This window comes from Peromyscus maniculatus, chromosome 7 (assembly GCF_049852395.1).
Source record: "Peromyscus maniculatus bairdii isolate BWxNUB_F1_BW_parent chromosome 7, HU_Pman_BW_mat_3.1, whole genome shotgun sequence".
NCBI lineage: Eukaryota > Metazoa > Chordata > Mammalia > Rodentia > Cricetidae > Peromyscus > Peromyscus maniculatus.
In genome coordinates, this window is record NC_134858.1 from 86,875,894 (window position 1) to 86,890,207 (window position 14,314).

At 39.9% G+C, this 14,314-nt stretch overlaps 1 protein-coding gene across 7 annotated transcripts in view; it reads right to left on the bottom strand.

Annotated features, from left to right (window-relative positions):
• The window catches only part of LOC102911135 (uncharacterized), a 107,916-nt gene that overhangs the window by 46,643 nt on the left and 46,959 nt on the right, over positions 1 to 14,314 (bottom strand). For 6 of the 7 annotated variants that reach the window (XR_013052881.1, XM_042281405.2, XM_006991501.4 and 3 more), the window contains 3 exons: positions 6,895 to 6,965; positions 5,573 to 5,597; positions 1,163 to 1,276 (listed from right to left, as the gene is read on the bottom strand). Coding sequence is in view for 6 of the 7 variants with exons in the window: in XM_042281405.2 (XP_042137339.1) it covers positions 1,163 to 1,276; positions 5,573 to 5,597; positions 6,895 to 6,965 (210 nt within the window). In the remaining variant the exon portion in view is untranslated. The remainder of the gene's footprint in view (positions 1 to 1,162; positions 1,277 to 5,572; positions 5,598 to 6,894; positions 6,966 to 14,314) is intronic. The other variant, XM_076576811.1, reaches the window with a different exon arrangement.

A 14,314-nucleotide genomic window follows, 5' to 3' on the forward strand; every position in this document is an offset into this window, starting at 1 on the left:
ACTAGCTATTTAGCAGTTTACCCAGTTAATGTCCTTTATATAGGGACAAAATGGTAATGAGAGAACCAAAAAGGCACTACTACAAATGTACCAAGGGACCCAGGGACAGGAACTGCATCACCAGAACCACTTTATAAGGCCTTTATTTATATGTACATTTGAGTGTAAATGAGAGGGTTGCCCCCTATCAGAGAGACTGGCTCTACCATATATTAAAACACTAAAATGACCATACCAGTCATTTTAAAATCAGTAGTCAACTTCATAAGGTCCAGATCCCAGAGCACACCTTTATGACATTATCTTGACAAGGTTAACTGAGGTAGGAAATGGTTCAGCTGTTAGTGCATTGTTCCTGAGGCTGAGATCCATGACTGTAGAAGGAGAAGGTGAGCTGAGCATAAGCACCCCTTTTCTCTATTCTTGGTGCACTACACCTCTGATTCAGGCTCCTTTGTCTATGGTTTCTCAACAAATATGCACACCATACTCATGACATCATGGCAAAACAAACACTCCTTCTCTGGCATGTTTGGGTCATAGTATTTCATCACACAAACTGGGAAAGTCCCTTATGCACACATTCCATGGAAAGCTACTAAGCACAATGACAGGCTTGGACATTTGATAGTGATGAATGCTGAAAAGCATTAAGTGTTAAAAGACTGCCTTCAAATGGCAGAGCCAGAAGCCAAGAATACTTAAACCAGACAAGACTACCATGATGCCTTTGGAAAGGAAAAAGCTCAGAAACCTCCTGCAATGTCCTTGTCTCTACTGTTCTTTCTCATAAGCACAGGATGTAACACACTACTCCAGGGACCCACTCCCCTTGGGTCAGACCAGAACTACTGTTATCTGTTTCAAATTTTGTCCTAATTCTTGACAATTTTGACAGTAACCATGTAATCTTGTAAAGTATAAATGATCTTGAGATTATTTATACTCAGTTCACCTACATCACATGTTTCTGGGATAAAATAATAGAGAGGTTGGTTCACCTATTCCTGCCTGTACCAGGTGATGGGATAGTGACAGAGACAACAAATTTACAGTATCTACATAGGAAAATACTGATAATTTATTCAGTTTGTTCATGTACTACACAATATGATCTATAATTATGAAACAATTCAATCAAATTATTGCATTTCAACAATACCTTCCATTTCACTTTGTGGTGTTTTTCTGCAAGTTTCAGCTTGGGCTTCAGATCCTTCAGCATCTTTGGGAACAACATTGACCTCCCAATTCAATTTTCCCAAGATCTTTGACCCTGGGAATTCATTCACAACAGAGTCAGTTATGTCAGTTTCATGGCATAAAAATAGAGGGAACCAGTAATGGTTCTGTTTATACATTTCATCTCATGACCCCTCTCCAGGCACTTTCATCAGAGTCAGAGTGGTGTTTCAGGAAATTCTCTGCATGCACTGCACATTCCAGCATGCATGACATTGATGTTGAAGGGAAGTCATAATTCATGTCAATGTGACAATGCAAGAAGAAGAGCAATGTGACTGTGTTACATTGGTGCTGTACCTAATAAGCAGCATCAAAATTTCTCTTAGAGTCAGATAAACACAGTAAAATTTATAAACTCCCTCACTTCTGTGTGGTTTTCACTAAGATGCTATCTACTTGACTCCCTATGAGACTTTTCAGTTCAAAACACAAGTATGTATGCACTTATGTATATATAACTACATAAATTAAAACTCAAAGAAAAGCAGATATACTGCAGATGTGCTCTGTGGTATCTGTTAAATGGCAGAAGAGTCAGCTACATATCAGTGAATCTAGGTAGCATGAGGTTTGTGTTGGTTACTCATGTAACCAAGAGCAGAGGATGTATATATTTTCACTGTTTACCTTCACTATTTACATGAAAGGCTAGGAGGGTCCTAGCTTAGCAGAAATTTATGGTCTTCCTGCAATATTTTCAATCTGCCTGGTGCCTCTCAGTGAGCAATTCTCTGGTTAGAGGACCACATTGAGAGGTGAACATTGCATATTTCCTAGACATGCTGAGATTCAAAGTTACTCAAAGCCAACTTGTCACATGATGGTTGGGATGAATAGAAACTTCCCTTCCACAAGCCAAGCATGGATATGTCCTCATCAGGAACTGACAAGAACAGCAGCCAGGTGTATTGGTAATATAATAAACATTGCCTGTACATATCACTTTCTAGGTGACATCCACATTGACCATCTACACAGCCTTTATTAATTCTAAGATAGGGATAATGACCACAGGTGCACTGAGAATGCCCCATACCTGTTCATGCCTTCCTCACCAAAGTCCTATTTTCTCTATATTGCTATGTTTTCTTTTTTCCAGAAAATATCTGTATTCCAGTCTAGTCTGAAATTCACTCTACAGCAAGGAATGACCTTGAACTTGTGTCTCTCCTTCTTCTCCTTCTCAAGGACATAAATTAATAGGATTGAGACATCCTGGGTACATTTTAAGCAGAACCAGGAATCACTCTGGGTCCTGGACATGCTAAGCACGTACAGAGGCAATTAGGCCATAAGCTCCAGCCCATATTAGCATACTAGCTTCCACAAGTCCTGAAAGTGTAGTTGCCCTATGCAGGATACACTTGAAATAATGATATTGAGTCACATAGTTAACTGCTGAAAATATGTATCTACTGTGTGTGAACTTCAAAATATGAAGACTGACCACCACTGAGAGGGAAAACTCCTGAAGCATAGTGTGTGCCCAACTTCTAAAGGTGTATTCCCATGGGAGCAGCGGCATAGTTCACTCCTTTAAAAACAGCATGTAGGCTTAGGAAAGTGAAGCTGTATGAGATCCAGGTCAGAAATTGTGTGTGTGTGTGTGTGTGTGTGTGTGTGTGTGTGTGTGTGTGTGTGTGTGTGTGTATTCAGTTCTAGTACAGCCATGGATACATAGTGAGACCCTGTCTCAAAAATAAACCAAAAACAAAATCCTAAATTCCTTAAAGAATTAGATAGCACTGATAAACATCTAGGTGGTGACCGGAATTCTTAGTTGACACTGTGTGTAAATTGTGTTGCTCTTTGTTTATACTAATATTGTGAACCCACTTAAGCTTTTCTCCAGACCCTATTAAAATGAGTCATGTCTATTCAAAAGCCAGTCCCACATCCACCCCAGGCTCCCATGTATTGTGTTTCATTTTCAGGCTCTGTCATCTGAAAAGAAGTATGTGTACCTTTCAAACTATCTTCTGCCTGCTGAATGAGACTATTTAGGACTTCTAACCACAACAGCAGTCATTATAGCATTTAAGATTCCTGTAGCCAGGCGGTGGTGGTGCATGCCTTTAATCCCAGCACTCAGGAGGCAGAGCCAGGCAGATCTCTGTGAGTTCAAGGCCAGCCTGGGGTACCAAGTGAGTCACAGGAAAGGTGAAAAGCTACACAGAGAAACCCTGTCTTGAAAAACCAAAAAAAAAAAAAAGATTCTTGTAGATTTGCCTTATTGCAGGCAGATGCTAGAAGCTAGAACTCTTCCATAGGGATTATTTTGCCCATGGTGGGGTAAAAGTGGCTCTTGAGATGAGCATCAAAAGATCTTTATCAATGCTTCTGAATTATGCTTTATTCAGATGTGGATGAGCACAAAATCATATGCCTGAAAAAGCATGGCTAGGATGAAGTTTAAGCACATTTTGTAGGTAACCTGTATTCTTTTTTTTTCCTTTTATTTTATTTTACAATACCATTCAGTTCTACATATCAGCCACGGATTCCCTTGTTCTCCCTCTTCCTGCCCCCCTCCCCTTCCCCCCAGCACCCCCCTCCATTCCCACCTCCTCCAGGGCAAAGCCTCCCCCGAGGACTGAGATCGACCTGGTAGACTCAGTCCAGGCAGGTCCAGTCCCCTCCTCCCAGATTGAGCCAAGCGTCCCTGCATAAGTCCCAGGTTTCAAAAAGCCAACTCATGCAATGAGCACAGGACCTGGTACCACTGCCTAGATGCCTCCCAAATAGATCAAGCCAATCGACTCTCTCACCTATTCAGAGGGCATGATCCAGTTGGGGGCCCCTCAGCCTTTGGTTCATAGTTCATGTGCTTCCATTTGTTTGGCTATTTGTCCCTGTGCTTTATCCAACCTTGGTTTCAACAATTCTTGCTCATATAAACCCTCCTCTTTCTCGCTAATTAGACTCCCGGTGCTTCACCCGGGGCCTAGCCGTGGATGTCTGCATCCATATTCCTCAGTCCTTGGATGGGGTTTCTGGCACAACTATTAGGGTGCTTGGCCATCCCATCACCAGAGTAGGTCAGCTCAGGCTGTCTCTCGACCATTGCCATCAGTCTATTGTGGGGGTATCTTTGTGAATTTCTGTGGGCCTCTTTAGCACATTGTTTCTTCCTTTTCTCATGTGATCTTCATTTACCATGGTCTCCTATTCCTTGTTCTCCCTCTCTGTTCTTGATCCAGCTGGGATCTCCTGCTCCCACCGACTCTCTTTCCCTCGACCCTCGCCCTTCATTACGCCCACTCATGTCCAGGTTGTTCATGTAGATCTCAGCCATTTCTCTGTCATTGGGCGATCCCTGTGTCTTTCTTGGGGTCCTGTTTTCCAGGTAGCCTCACTGGTAATGTCAGTAGCAGTCCAGTCATCTTTGTTCCACCTCTAGTATCCTCCTATGAGTGAGTACATGCCATATTTCTCTTTCTGAGTCTGGGTTACCTCACTCAGGATGATTTTTTCTAAATCCATCCATTTGCCTGCAAACCTCATGATGTCATTGTTTTTCTCTGCTGAGTAGTATTCCATTGTGTATATGTGCCACAATTTATTTATCCATTCTTCAGTTGACATTTAAGGAATTGCTCAACATCCCTAATCATCAGGGAAATGCAAATCAAAACAACTCTGAGATACCACCTTACGCCTGTCAGAATGACTAAGATCAAAAACACTGAAGACACTTTATGCTGGAGAGGATGTGGAACTAGGGGAACTCTCCTCCACTGCTGGTGGGAATGCAAACTTGTACAACCACTTTGGAAATCAATATGGTACTTTCTTAGAAAATTGGGAATCAATCTCCCCCAAGATCCAGCTATATCACTCTTGGGCATATAATGAAGAAATGCTCAATCATACCACAAGAGCAATTGCTCAGCTATGTTCATATCAGCTTTGTTTGTAATAACCAAAACCTGGAAACAACCTTGATGCCCTTCAACTGAAGAATGGGTAACCTTTATTCTGAATTTTCAATTTACATATCTGTCACTGTAATCTAGGCCGGGAAAATGGCATGTTAATTTTTGGGGAAAAAGATTTGGAGACGACTTGGAGTACAATAGACAAGATTTAAAAAAAGAGTTCACTGATGAGCAAAACAAACAAAGAAATATCCATGAGTTTTTACTTGGTGTGTTATTTCTTCTAATTTTTTGTTTGTTTAAAAAAAGAAACCCCACTGCTAAAACCACAATTCTCATTACCAGTTAGTATCTTAGATTATAATGGTGCATCACAAAAAAATACAACCAGTGTTTTCACAATTCCTATCTAAACTGTGTTTTAGAAAGTGATAAAAAAAAATACATACCATATCTGCGTTTTCTAGACATCCCCTGTAATCAATAGGAAAGAAAATATTTAATGCGATAATCATGCTAAATAATGTCTGCAAAGGCTTTGGCTTCTCCACTGACACAGTATAATTGAAATCAGGACAGAGAAGAGCAGTAAAAATACTATATTGATGGGTATATTATTTGATGATGCCACAGAAGATCTGGGTCTCTCTACTTTATGACATCAACTATTACCTTTCATACTTTCTCTGATTCAAAGGCAGATGAGGCAAATCAGTCTGGCCTCTAGAGGGTTGCAAAACCTATATCACATACCATCTATGAAAACTTGTATTTTTCACTAAGGTGTTTTCTGTTTCTAGGGACAATGGTATACAAATATCTTGAGTATATGGCCCAAAGTTTAATGTGTTGGAAGCTCATTGTGTCCAGATTGGATGTTCAGCATTCAGTTTGTAAGATCTTTAAACCACGAGGATTAGTGGTCTTTGACTTTGTGTTTTCTTGTAAGCTGAGCATTGAGAAATGCAGAATTTTTTTATGTGCATTGGTGTTTTACCTGCATGTATGTCTGTGTGAGGGTATCAGATCCCCTGGAACTGAAGTTACAGACATGTGAGCTGTCATGTGGGTGCTGGTAAATGAACCTAGGTCCTCTGGAAGAGCAGACAGTACTCTTAACCACTGAGCCATCTCTCCAGCCCTAGAATGCAGATTTTTAATTGTAACTTCACCAGTACTTCTATCTAGAGGCCTACTGCCATTTTTGTCTTCTATAAATTTTTGTTGCCAAGGAAGACAGGATTATAGTTTTGTCTGATAGATTGAGATAGCATGGTAATTCTTGGTTATCAAAATACTCATGTAGCATGGGGTTTTTAGTTGGTGAATATTCGCAATGTGGGGGAAAGCATAGTACATGCTCTATAATCTCAGTTCCCTAAATGAATGTACACTTGCAGCATCTAGAAGGACACATCAAGCTGAGCTGCTTGTGACTGGGTGGCTGTTCTTGGCTTCTTGTGTTTTGTTTCCTGTAATGCACATACTAAAAATAAATGCTTCTTTTAAAAGCTTAAAAAAAAAGAACAAAAGAAGCACCCACCTTGATGGGATCACTCATAAAGCAGGATACAAAGTTGGGCCACATTGTGATGTATGCTATCTTGACTCAAGACCAAGTTGGTACAGTTCCATTCCCTCCTCTTCTTATATAAACTCTCTAATATCCATGCCTCAGATCAGTTTAATGATTCAAACATGATACCCACTGAAACACAAGGGGACCACTGAGGCAACCTTTCTACCTTAGAGAAAGAAAAAGCCCTCTTACCTTCACCATTCTAATTGGACGCTTTCGTTTGTACACTGTTGTAGTTGTGTTGTCTGTAGATTCAGGAGACACTAAGAGAACAGAAAGTGATTCTCAGCTCACAGAACTGAATATTATTTGCATGAGATCTTTGTTTGATGTGAATAAGAGCATACAGACTTGGTACATTTTGCTAAACATAATGAACAAAATGGTTGGGCTGTTGTTGGACTGTCTTGGTACATTTTACTAAACCTAATGAACAATATGGTTAGGCTGTTGCCTGACTGTCTTCCAGGAAGACAAACTAAGGCAGAGAGATGCTCTGGAGACAAGTAAGAAATAGAATTTTTTCTTTGTAGGGAATGGGAATCTAAAGCTATGTAAAGAAAATCTGTTATATGGTGTAAAGATGAAATCTTCCAAAATTTTTTTTATACTTATTCTGTTTAGGAACTCAACAGCTGGCAGTGCATCCAGGAGAAGTGAATCTTATGTACCTGGTTCTCTCAGTCAACCATGTAGGTTCCAGGTTCAAAATCTTGATCTCAATCTTCAAAGAAAGTGCCTTGACTGCTGAGCTCTCACTGACCCCATAAAACAAATCTTATGATAAAAATCACAGAGTACAATCAGTCCCTGTGATGATTTTGAGTGCAAAGTAATTGCTACTGTCTTCAACCTCAGCTGGCCACCAGCAGACTTTTACCTATGTACATATAGTAAAGGTCTGGTCCTCAACTTTACTAGAGACTCAACTGCCTTTCCAGGCATCTTTCTCTGAGAAGGGTTCTTTTCTGTTCTCTATACTTATTTTTTTCAATCTCAAGAGATTTGTGAGAGATAGACATTTAGGGATTAAAGACCTAAAACACCCAGGACTGAAACTGGGCATTTGTCTGTGAGTTAGGCCACATTGCCGGGACAATGTGTTCCAGTACACAGTACCAATATGGTAACTGGAAGAATGAACTACATAGCCTTCTATGGCTTTCCAGAGCTACAGTCCCCAATCAACATGGCAATTATGAAAGAGAAGTGGCTGGAGAATAATAAGGAGCAAGAGGTAATAAGAAGGGATATTGAAAATACAGACCCTTTTTTATCCATTAAGGCAAAGGATCCAAGATGGATGTCAGCCTGTAACCTCCCTTGACTCAAATCATCCAGCATGCCAGTTAAAGTTATAAGCATAGATGGCTAAAAGGTAAAGCTATACATTAGGCCTTTACTTGTCAGGATATTGCTAGGTTGCAATGAGGCCATACTGAAGAAGCCTGCTAACTACTTAACAGTTTACCCTGTGGATGTACTATAAAGCACGACTAAATGGTCAAGAAAGAACCAAGAAGAACACTGTTACCAAAGTCCCAAGGGACCATGGGAACAAGATTTGCTTATTATATATCACCAAGACCACTTCGCAAGTGGTCTTTTTTATCTATAGGTACATTTGAGTGCACAGAAGAGGGTTGGTTGTTCCACACCAGAGAGACTGGCTCTACCATAGATTAAAATGTTGTGCGATATTTGTACAGTGTATGAAGATGTGTCACTGTGATTGGTTTAATAAAGAGCTTAATGAAATAGCTAGGCAGGAAAAGGTTAGGTGAGACTTTCAGGGACAGAAAAGACTCTGAAAAAAAAAGAAAAGGAGGAATCACCAGGAAGACATGGATTGGGAACAGGAGGTGTAAGATAGAAGAATAGAGGTAATGCTAACTCAAGAACATAGATTAATGTAAGTGGGTTAATTTAACTTATAAGAACTAGTTAGGCACAAGCCTAACCTATAGGCTGAGCTTTCATAATTAAAAGGAAGTCTTGATTTTGTTATTTGTGAGCTAGCAGCCCAAAGAAAAATCTGACTACATATGGCACCCAACATGGTGCACAAACCCATTACCCTGAGATTACAAGTCTCATACTCCACCAACAGAATTAGCCAGGCTGAGACATTGAGTGAACCTAATCATAACCACTAGACCACAAGGGAGGCTAGGCTGATAAGAGAGCCAGGAGCATCCTCATGGCATGATTTCCTTCCTATTTTTGCCTATGTCTTTTAGTCTACCCTTTTAACTAGGGAAATATTATGAATTTACTAAGCTCATCCTCCGTGACTTCATTTCATTGTCCATCTTGGAGTCATATATTTTCCTTCTTAGTGCTGTGGTATCTGAGTGATCATATTGGGTCTTGAAATGTACTCCCTAATATTTTCTATATTATTCTCCTCCTTCCTTCCTTTGGGCTGCAAGCTCACATCTAACAAAATAGAGACTTCTTATTAATTAGGAAAGCTTGGCATATAGCTTATGCCTGTTCCTAGCTAGCTCTTATAACTTAAATTAACCCATTTATATTAATCTATGTTCTATCACATGCCATTACTTATCTTCTATCTTGCACCTCCTGTTTCCTCTCTGTGTCTATTAGGTGACTCCACCTTTTCTTTTTTTCCAGGATCCTCATTGTCCCCAGAAGTCCCACCTAACCTATTCCCATCTAGTTATTGGCCATTCAGTTCTTTATTAAACCAACCACAGTGACACATCTTCATACAGTATAAATATCTAACATCAATACCCTAAAATGACCACAAAAGTTTGTGAGCACTGTGATAGTTACTATCAGTACTCAACTGATAAGGTCAACTCATAATGTCTGGATGGCATTATCTTGACAAGGCTAACTGGGGTAGCAAGTGGTTCAGCTGTTAGTGTCTTGTTCCTGGGGCTGAGATCCATGACTGTAGAAGGAGAAGGTGAGCTGAGCATAAGCACCCCTTTTCTCTATTCTTGGTGCACTACACCTCTGATTCAGGCTCCTTTGTCTATGGTTTCTCAACAAATATGCACACCATACTCATGACATCATGGCAAAACAAACACTCCTTCTCTGGCATGTTTGGGTCATAGCATTTCATCACACAAACTGGGAAAGTCCCTTATGCACACATTCCATGGAAAGCTACTAAGCACAATGACAGGCTTGGACATTTGATAGTGATGAATGCTGAAAAGCATTAAGTGTTAAAAGACTGCCTTCAAATGGCAGAGCCAGAAGCCAAGAATACTTAAACCAGACAAGACTACCATAATGCCTTTGGAAAGGAAAAGCTCAGAAACCTCCTGCAATGTCCTTGTCTCTACTGTTCTTTCTCATAAGTACAGGATGTAACACACTACTCCAGGGACCTACTCCCCTTGGGTCAGACCAGAACTGCTGTTATCTGTTTCAAATTTTGTCCTAATTCTTGACAATTTTGACAGTCACCATATCAATCTTGAGATTATTTATATTAAGTTCACCTACATCACATGTTTCTGGGATAAAGTAATAGAGAGGTTGGTTCACCTATTCTTGCCTGCACCAGGTAAAGGGACAATGACAGAGACAAGATTGAGTTCACCTTTCCTCTGTTTCTTGTTACTCAACAATTGCAAAAGGTGAATTTCAATTTCATTCTTAAATTGTATGGTTGAACCTCAAGTGTCCCTTCCATTTTACTTTGTGATCTTTCTATGGAAGTACCAGCATGGACTTGAGGTCCTTCAGCATCCTCAGGAGCAAGAACATGCTTCTGAAGGTTTTTTCCAAGATACTGGACACTGAGAGTGCATTAACAGCAGAAACAGTTATGTCAGTTTCACTCCAGGAAAACAGAGGAGGTCAGAAATGGTTCTGTGTTTGTACATTCCATGTCATGACCCTTCTCCAGGCACTGTCATCATAGCCTTGGTGGTGTTTTAGGAAGGTCACTGAGTGCACTACTGCACGGTACAGCATGCACTGCATTCGTGATGTAGGCAAGTCATAAATTCATGTCAGTGCAACAGTGTTAAAAGAGCAACATGACTGTGTTAAGTTGGATTTTACCTGATGAGCAGGGTCAATGCCTCTCTTGGAGTCACATAAATATGGTAACATTTATAAACTCCCTCCTTTCTGAATAGTGTTCACCAGGGTGCTATATACTGACACACTATGAGACTTTCGGCCCAAACCATATAGATGTACAAGTATATACCCATCCATCTATATATCCATCCACATACACACATACACACACACACACACACACACACACACACACACACACACACACACACACACAGCTTGCCCTCAAGGAAATGGACATATACTTCAGAATTGCTCTGTGGTATCTGTTACTGGCAGAAGAGTCAGCTACATATGAGTGAATCTATGTAGCATGAGGTTTGTGTCGGTTACTCATATAACCAACAGTAGAGAATGTATTTATTTTCACTGTTTACCTTCACTATTTACATAAGAAGCTATAGGAGGGCACTAGTTGAGCAGAAATATACTGTCTTCCTCCAATATTTTCAATCTGCCTGGTGCCTCTCAGTGAGCAGTTCTCTGGTTAGAGGACCACGTTGAGAGGTGAACAAGGCTTGCATATTTTCTAGAGATGCTCAGATTCAAAGTCACACAAAGCCAAGTTGTCACATGACAGGATGAATAGAAACTTCCCTTTCACTAGCCAAGCATGGATATGTCCTCATCAGGAACTGACAAGAACAGCAGCCAGGTGCATTGGTAAAATGATAAACAATGCCTATACACATCACTTTCTAGGTGACGTCCTCATTGACCGTCTGTACAGCCTTTATTAATTCTTGCTAAGACAGGGGTAATGACCACAGGAGCAGTGACAGTGCCCCAGACCTGTTCATGCCTTTCATTTTTCTAGAAAAGATCTGTATTGCATTCTAGCCTGAGATTCACACTACAGCAAGGAATGACCTTGAACTTGTGTCTCTCCTCCTTCCCCTTCTCAAGGACAAGGATTAATAGCATTGAGTCATCCTGGGTACATTTTAAGCAGAACTAGGAATCAAACTCTTGGTCCCAGGCATGCTAAACATGCACTGAGGCAACTGGGCCTTCAGAAACTCCAGCCCATATTAGCATACTAGCTTCCCTTAATCAAACTACAATTTAACAAAATCCTGAAAGTATATAGTTGTACTATGCATAAAACGCTTTTGAAATAATGTTACTGAGCCATATGTGGTTCACTGTTGTGAACACACACACACACACACACACACACACACACACATATATATATATATATATATATATATATATATATATGAATTGTCACACTGAAAACATGGGGACCAATCACCACTGGGGAAAAAAAAACTCCTAGAACACAGAGTGTATCCTATTTTTAAAGGTATAGTACCACTGGGTGTGGTAGTGAACTCCTTTTATAACAGTACTCTGTAGGCAAAGACAGGTGGAACTCTGTGAGTTTCAGGTCAGAAATGTATATATGTAGATAGTTCCAGGAGAGCCACGGATACACAGTGAGACCCTGTCTCAAAAAAAAAAAAATAGCAAAAAACAGAAACAAAACACTATATTGTCCAAAAAGTCAAAAATCACAGATCAAAATCCAGGTGGAGACTGGAATTCTTAATTGATACTGTGCCTAAATTGTGTTGCTTTTTGTGTCTATACTAATATTACTAAACACCGTAAAGCTTTACAAGTTTTCCTGGAAGGAGCCAACCAAATCTAGCACACACCCTGTTCACACACATCCATCCTATCTCAATGTAGTGGTTAGCATACAATCTGTAATCTACACCACAACATGGGCTGTTTTCTTTCATACTTGCTAATATGTGCAGGCAGGTGAATTGCACTACCCAGGCCTTCTGACCTCTGTGGTAGTCATGGTGGTGTTTGGGATTCCTGTAGCATTGACTTATTTCAGGCAGATGTTGGAAATCCAGATACTCTTCCATGGAGATTATTGTACCCTTGATGGTGTTAAATGAAGTTGTTGTACTGCATATGTAAAGATCCTTATCACTTATTCTGAGCCTTGGTTTAGTCATCTTTTTAGGAAAACACAAATCAACCTACTACATATTGTCGTGGTGAATTTTAAACACATTGTTATAGATAAATTGTGAATACTATTTTTCTTAAGAAATTTATAATTTTAATATAAACCAGTTGACATTCATCCCAAAAAGCTCATTTCCAGTTAAAATTTTTTCTTAAAAAGGTGAAAATAAAAAAGTCTGCCAGAACAAGAATGAAACTTGGGCTAGGTCCTCCATGGTTGACTTATGGCCAGCTGACACAGGGGCTCGGATCCTTATTTTTTTTTTCACAATAGTTTTCCTGGACATTGGGTTAGGTGACATGGATATCTGTTGAATGAAATAATTTTAGACATAACCTGGTGCACAAAATCCCAAACTAAAGAGGTCACAGTTGGACATAGCAACTGTAGACACATGACTAGAATTTCTTACTTGAGGTATCACTTTTTTAAAAAAAACCTCAAACTCCCAACTGTCCACTTCCAACTGTCAATTGATAAATGTGTTTTTGCTTACTGTGGTGCACTAGACAAAAGACAACCAGTATTCACACAATTCACATCTAAAACATGTCTTCAGTGACTCCCGAATACATACTGTGTCTATGTTTTCCAGGCTCCATCTGTAATATACAGGAAAGAAAACACTTTGAGGCTCAGATTATGGAGAGTTCTGTTTGCACAACTCTTTGGTTCACCTTTTTGATGGGTGTTATTACACCAAGGATTGCCAAGTCCTTGTGTGGAAGATTCTGGATTAGTATGTTATGTAATACTGACAGAATATGTCAGGATGTCTACTTTGTGACAAAAACTAGTCTGTTTTCCACTTTTGCTGACTAGGGGCCACATCAGGCATCCCTATGTGTTTAGCCTCCACTCACGGTGGAATAAAGCTAAGTATATCACAACATGACAGAGCAACTCTATATCAGATTACTATGATATCAATCCCTTTTATGAAGCACTCTAATAATGTACCTCCATCCTCATGTCTTAGAGTTCTCAGCACTGAGACATCCTATACTGGGGCATATGAAGCTTCCACCACATAAATCTTGGGGAACATAATTAAAATCAATCTAAGCCAGAGGCTCTAGAAGCCATAAAAGAAGGGAACCCTTACATAAAGATTCAAGTCTACACGGATGATATGCCTATCAATTCCCGAGTGAAATATACATACTTTAATCAAAAGCAGAATACCATTCTCCCAAAGACACCCTGCCCCCCTGACTCAAGCATGTGTGAATGTTCTATCCAATCACTAATATGGTCTAATTCTGTTTCCCCTCTTCATAAATATACTATTTAATACTCATGATAACCTAACCAACTTTGTCAAGTGTGATAGCCACTAAAACACAAGGGAATCATCATTAAAACAGCTTTTCTCTCTTTCATAAAAGAAAGAAACTTCGGGGTTGGGGATTTAGCTCAGTGGTAGAGCTCTTCTAAGCAAGTGGAAGGCCCTGGGTTTGGTCCTCAGCTCCAACAACAACAAAAAAGAAACTTTTTACCTTCATCAAGGGCGCTGAGCAGTTCTGTTAAGCAATTGGAGAACAT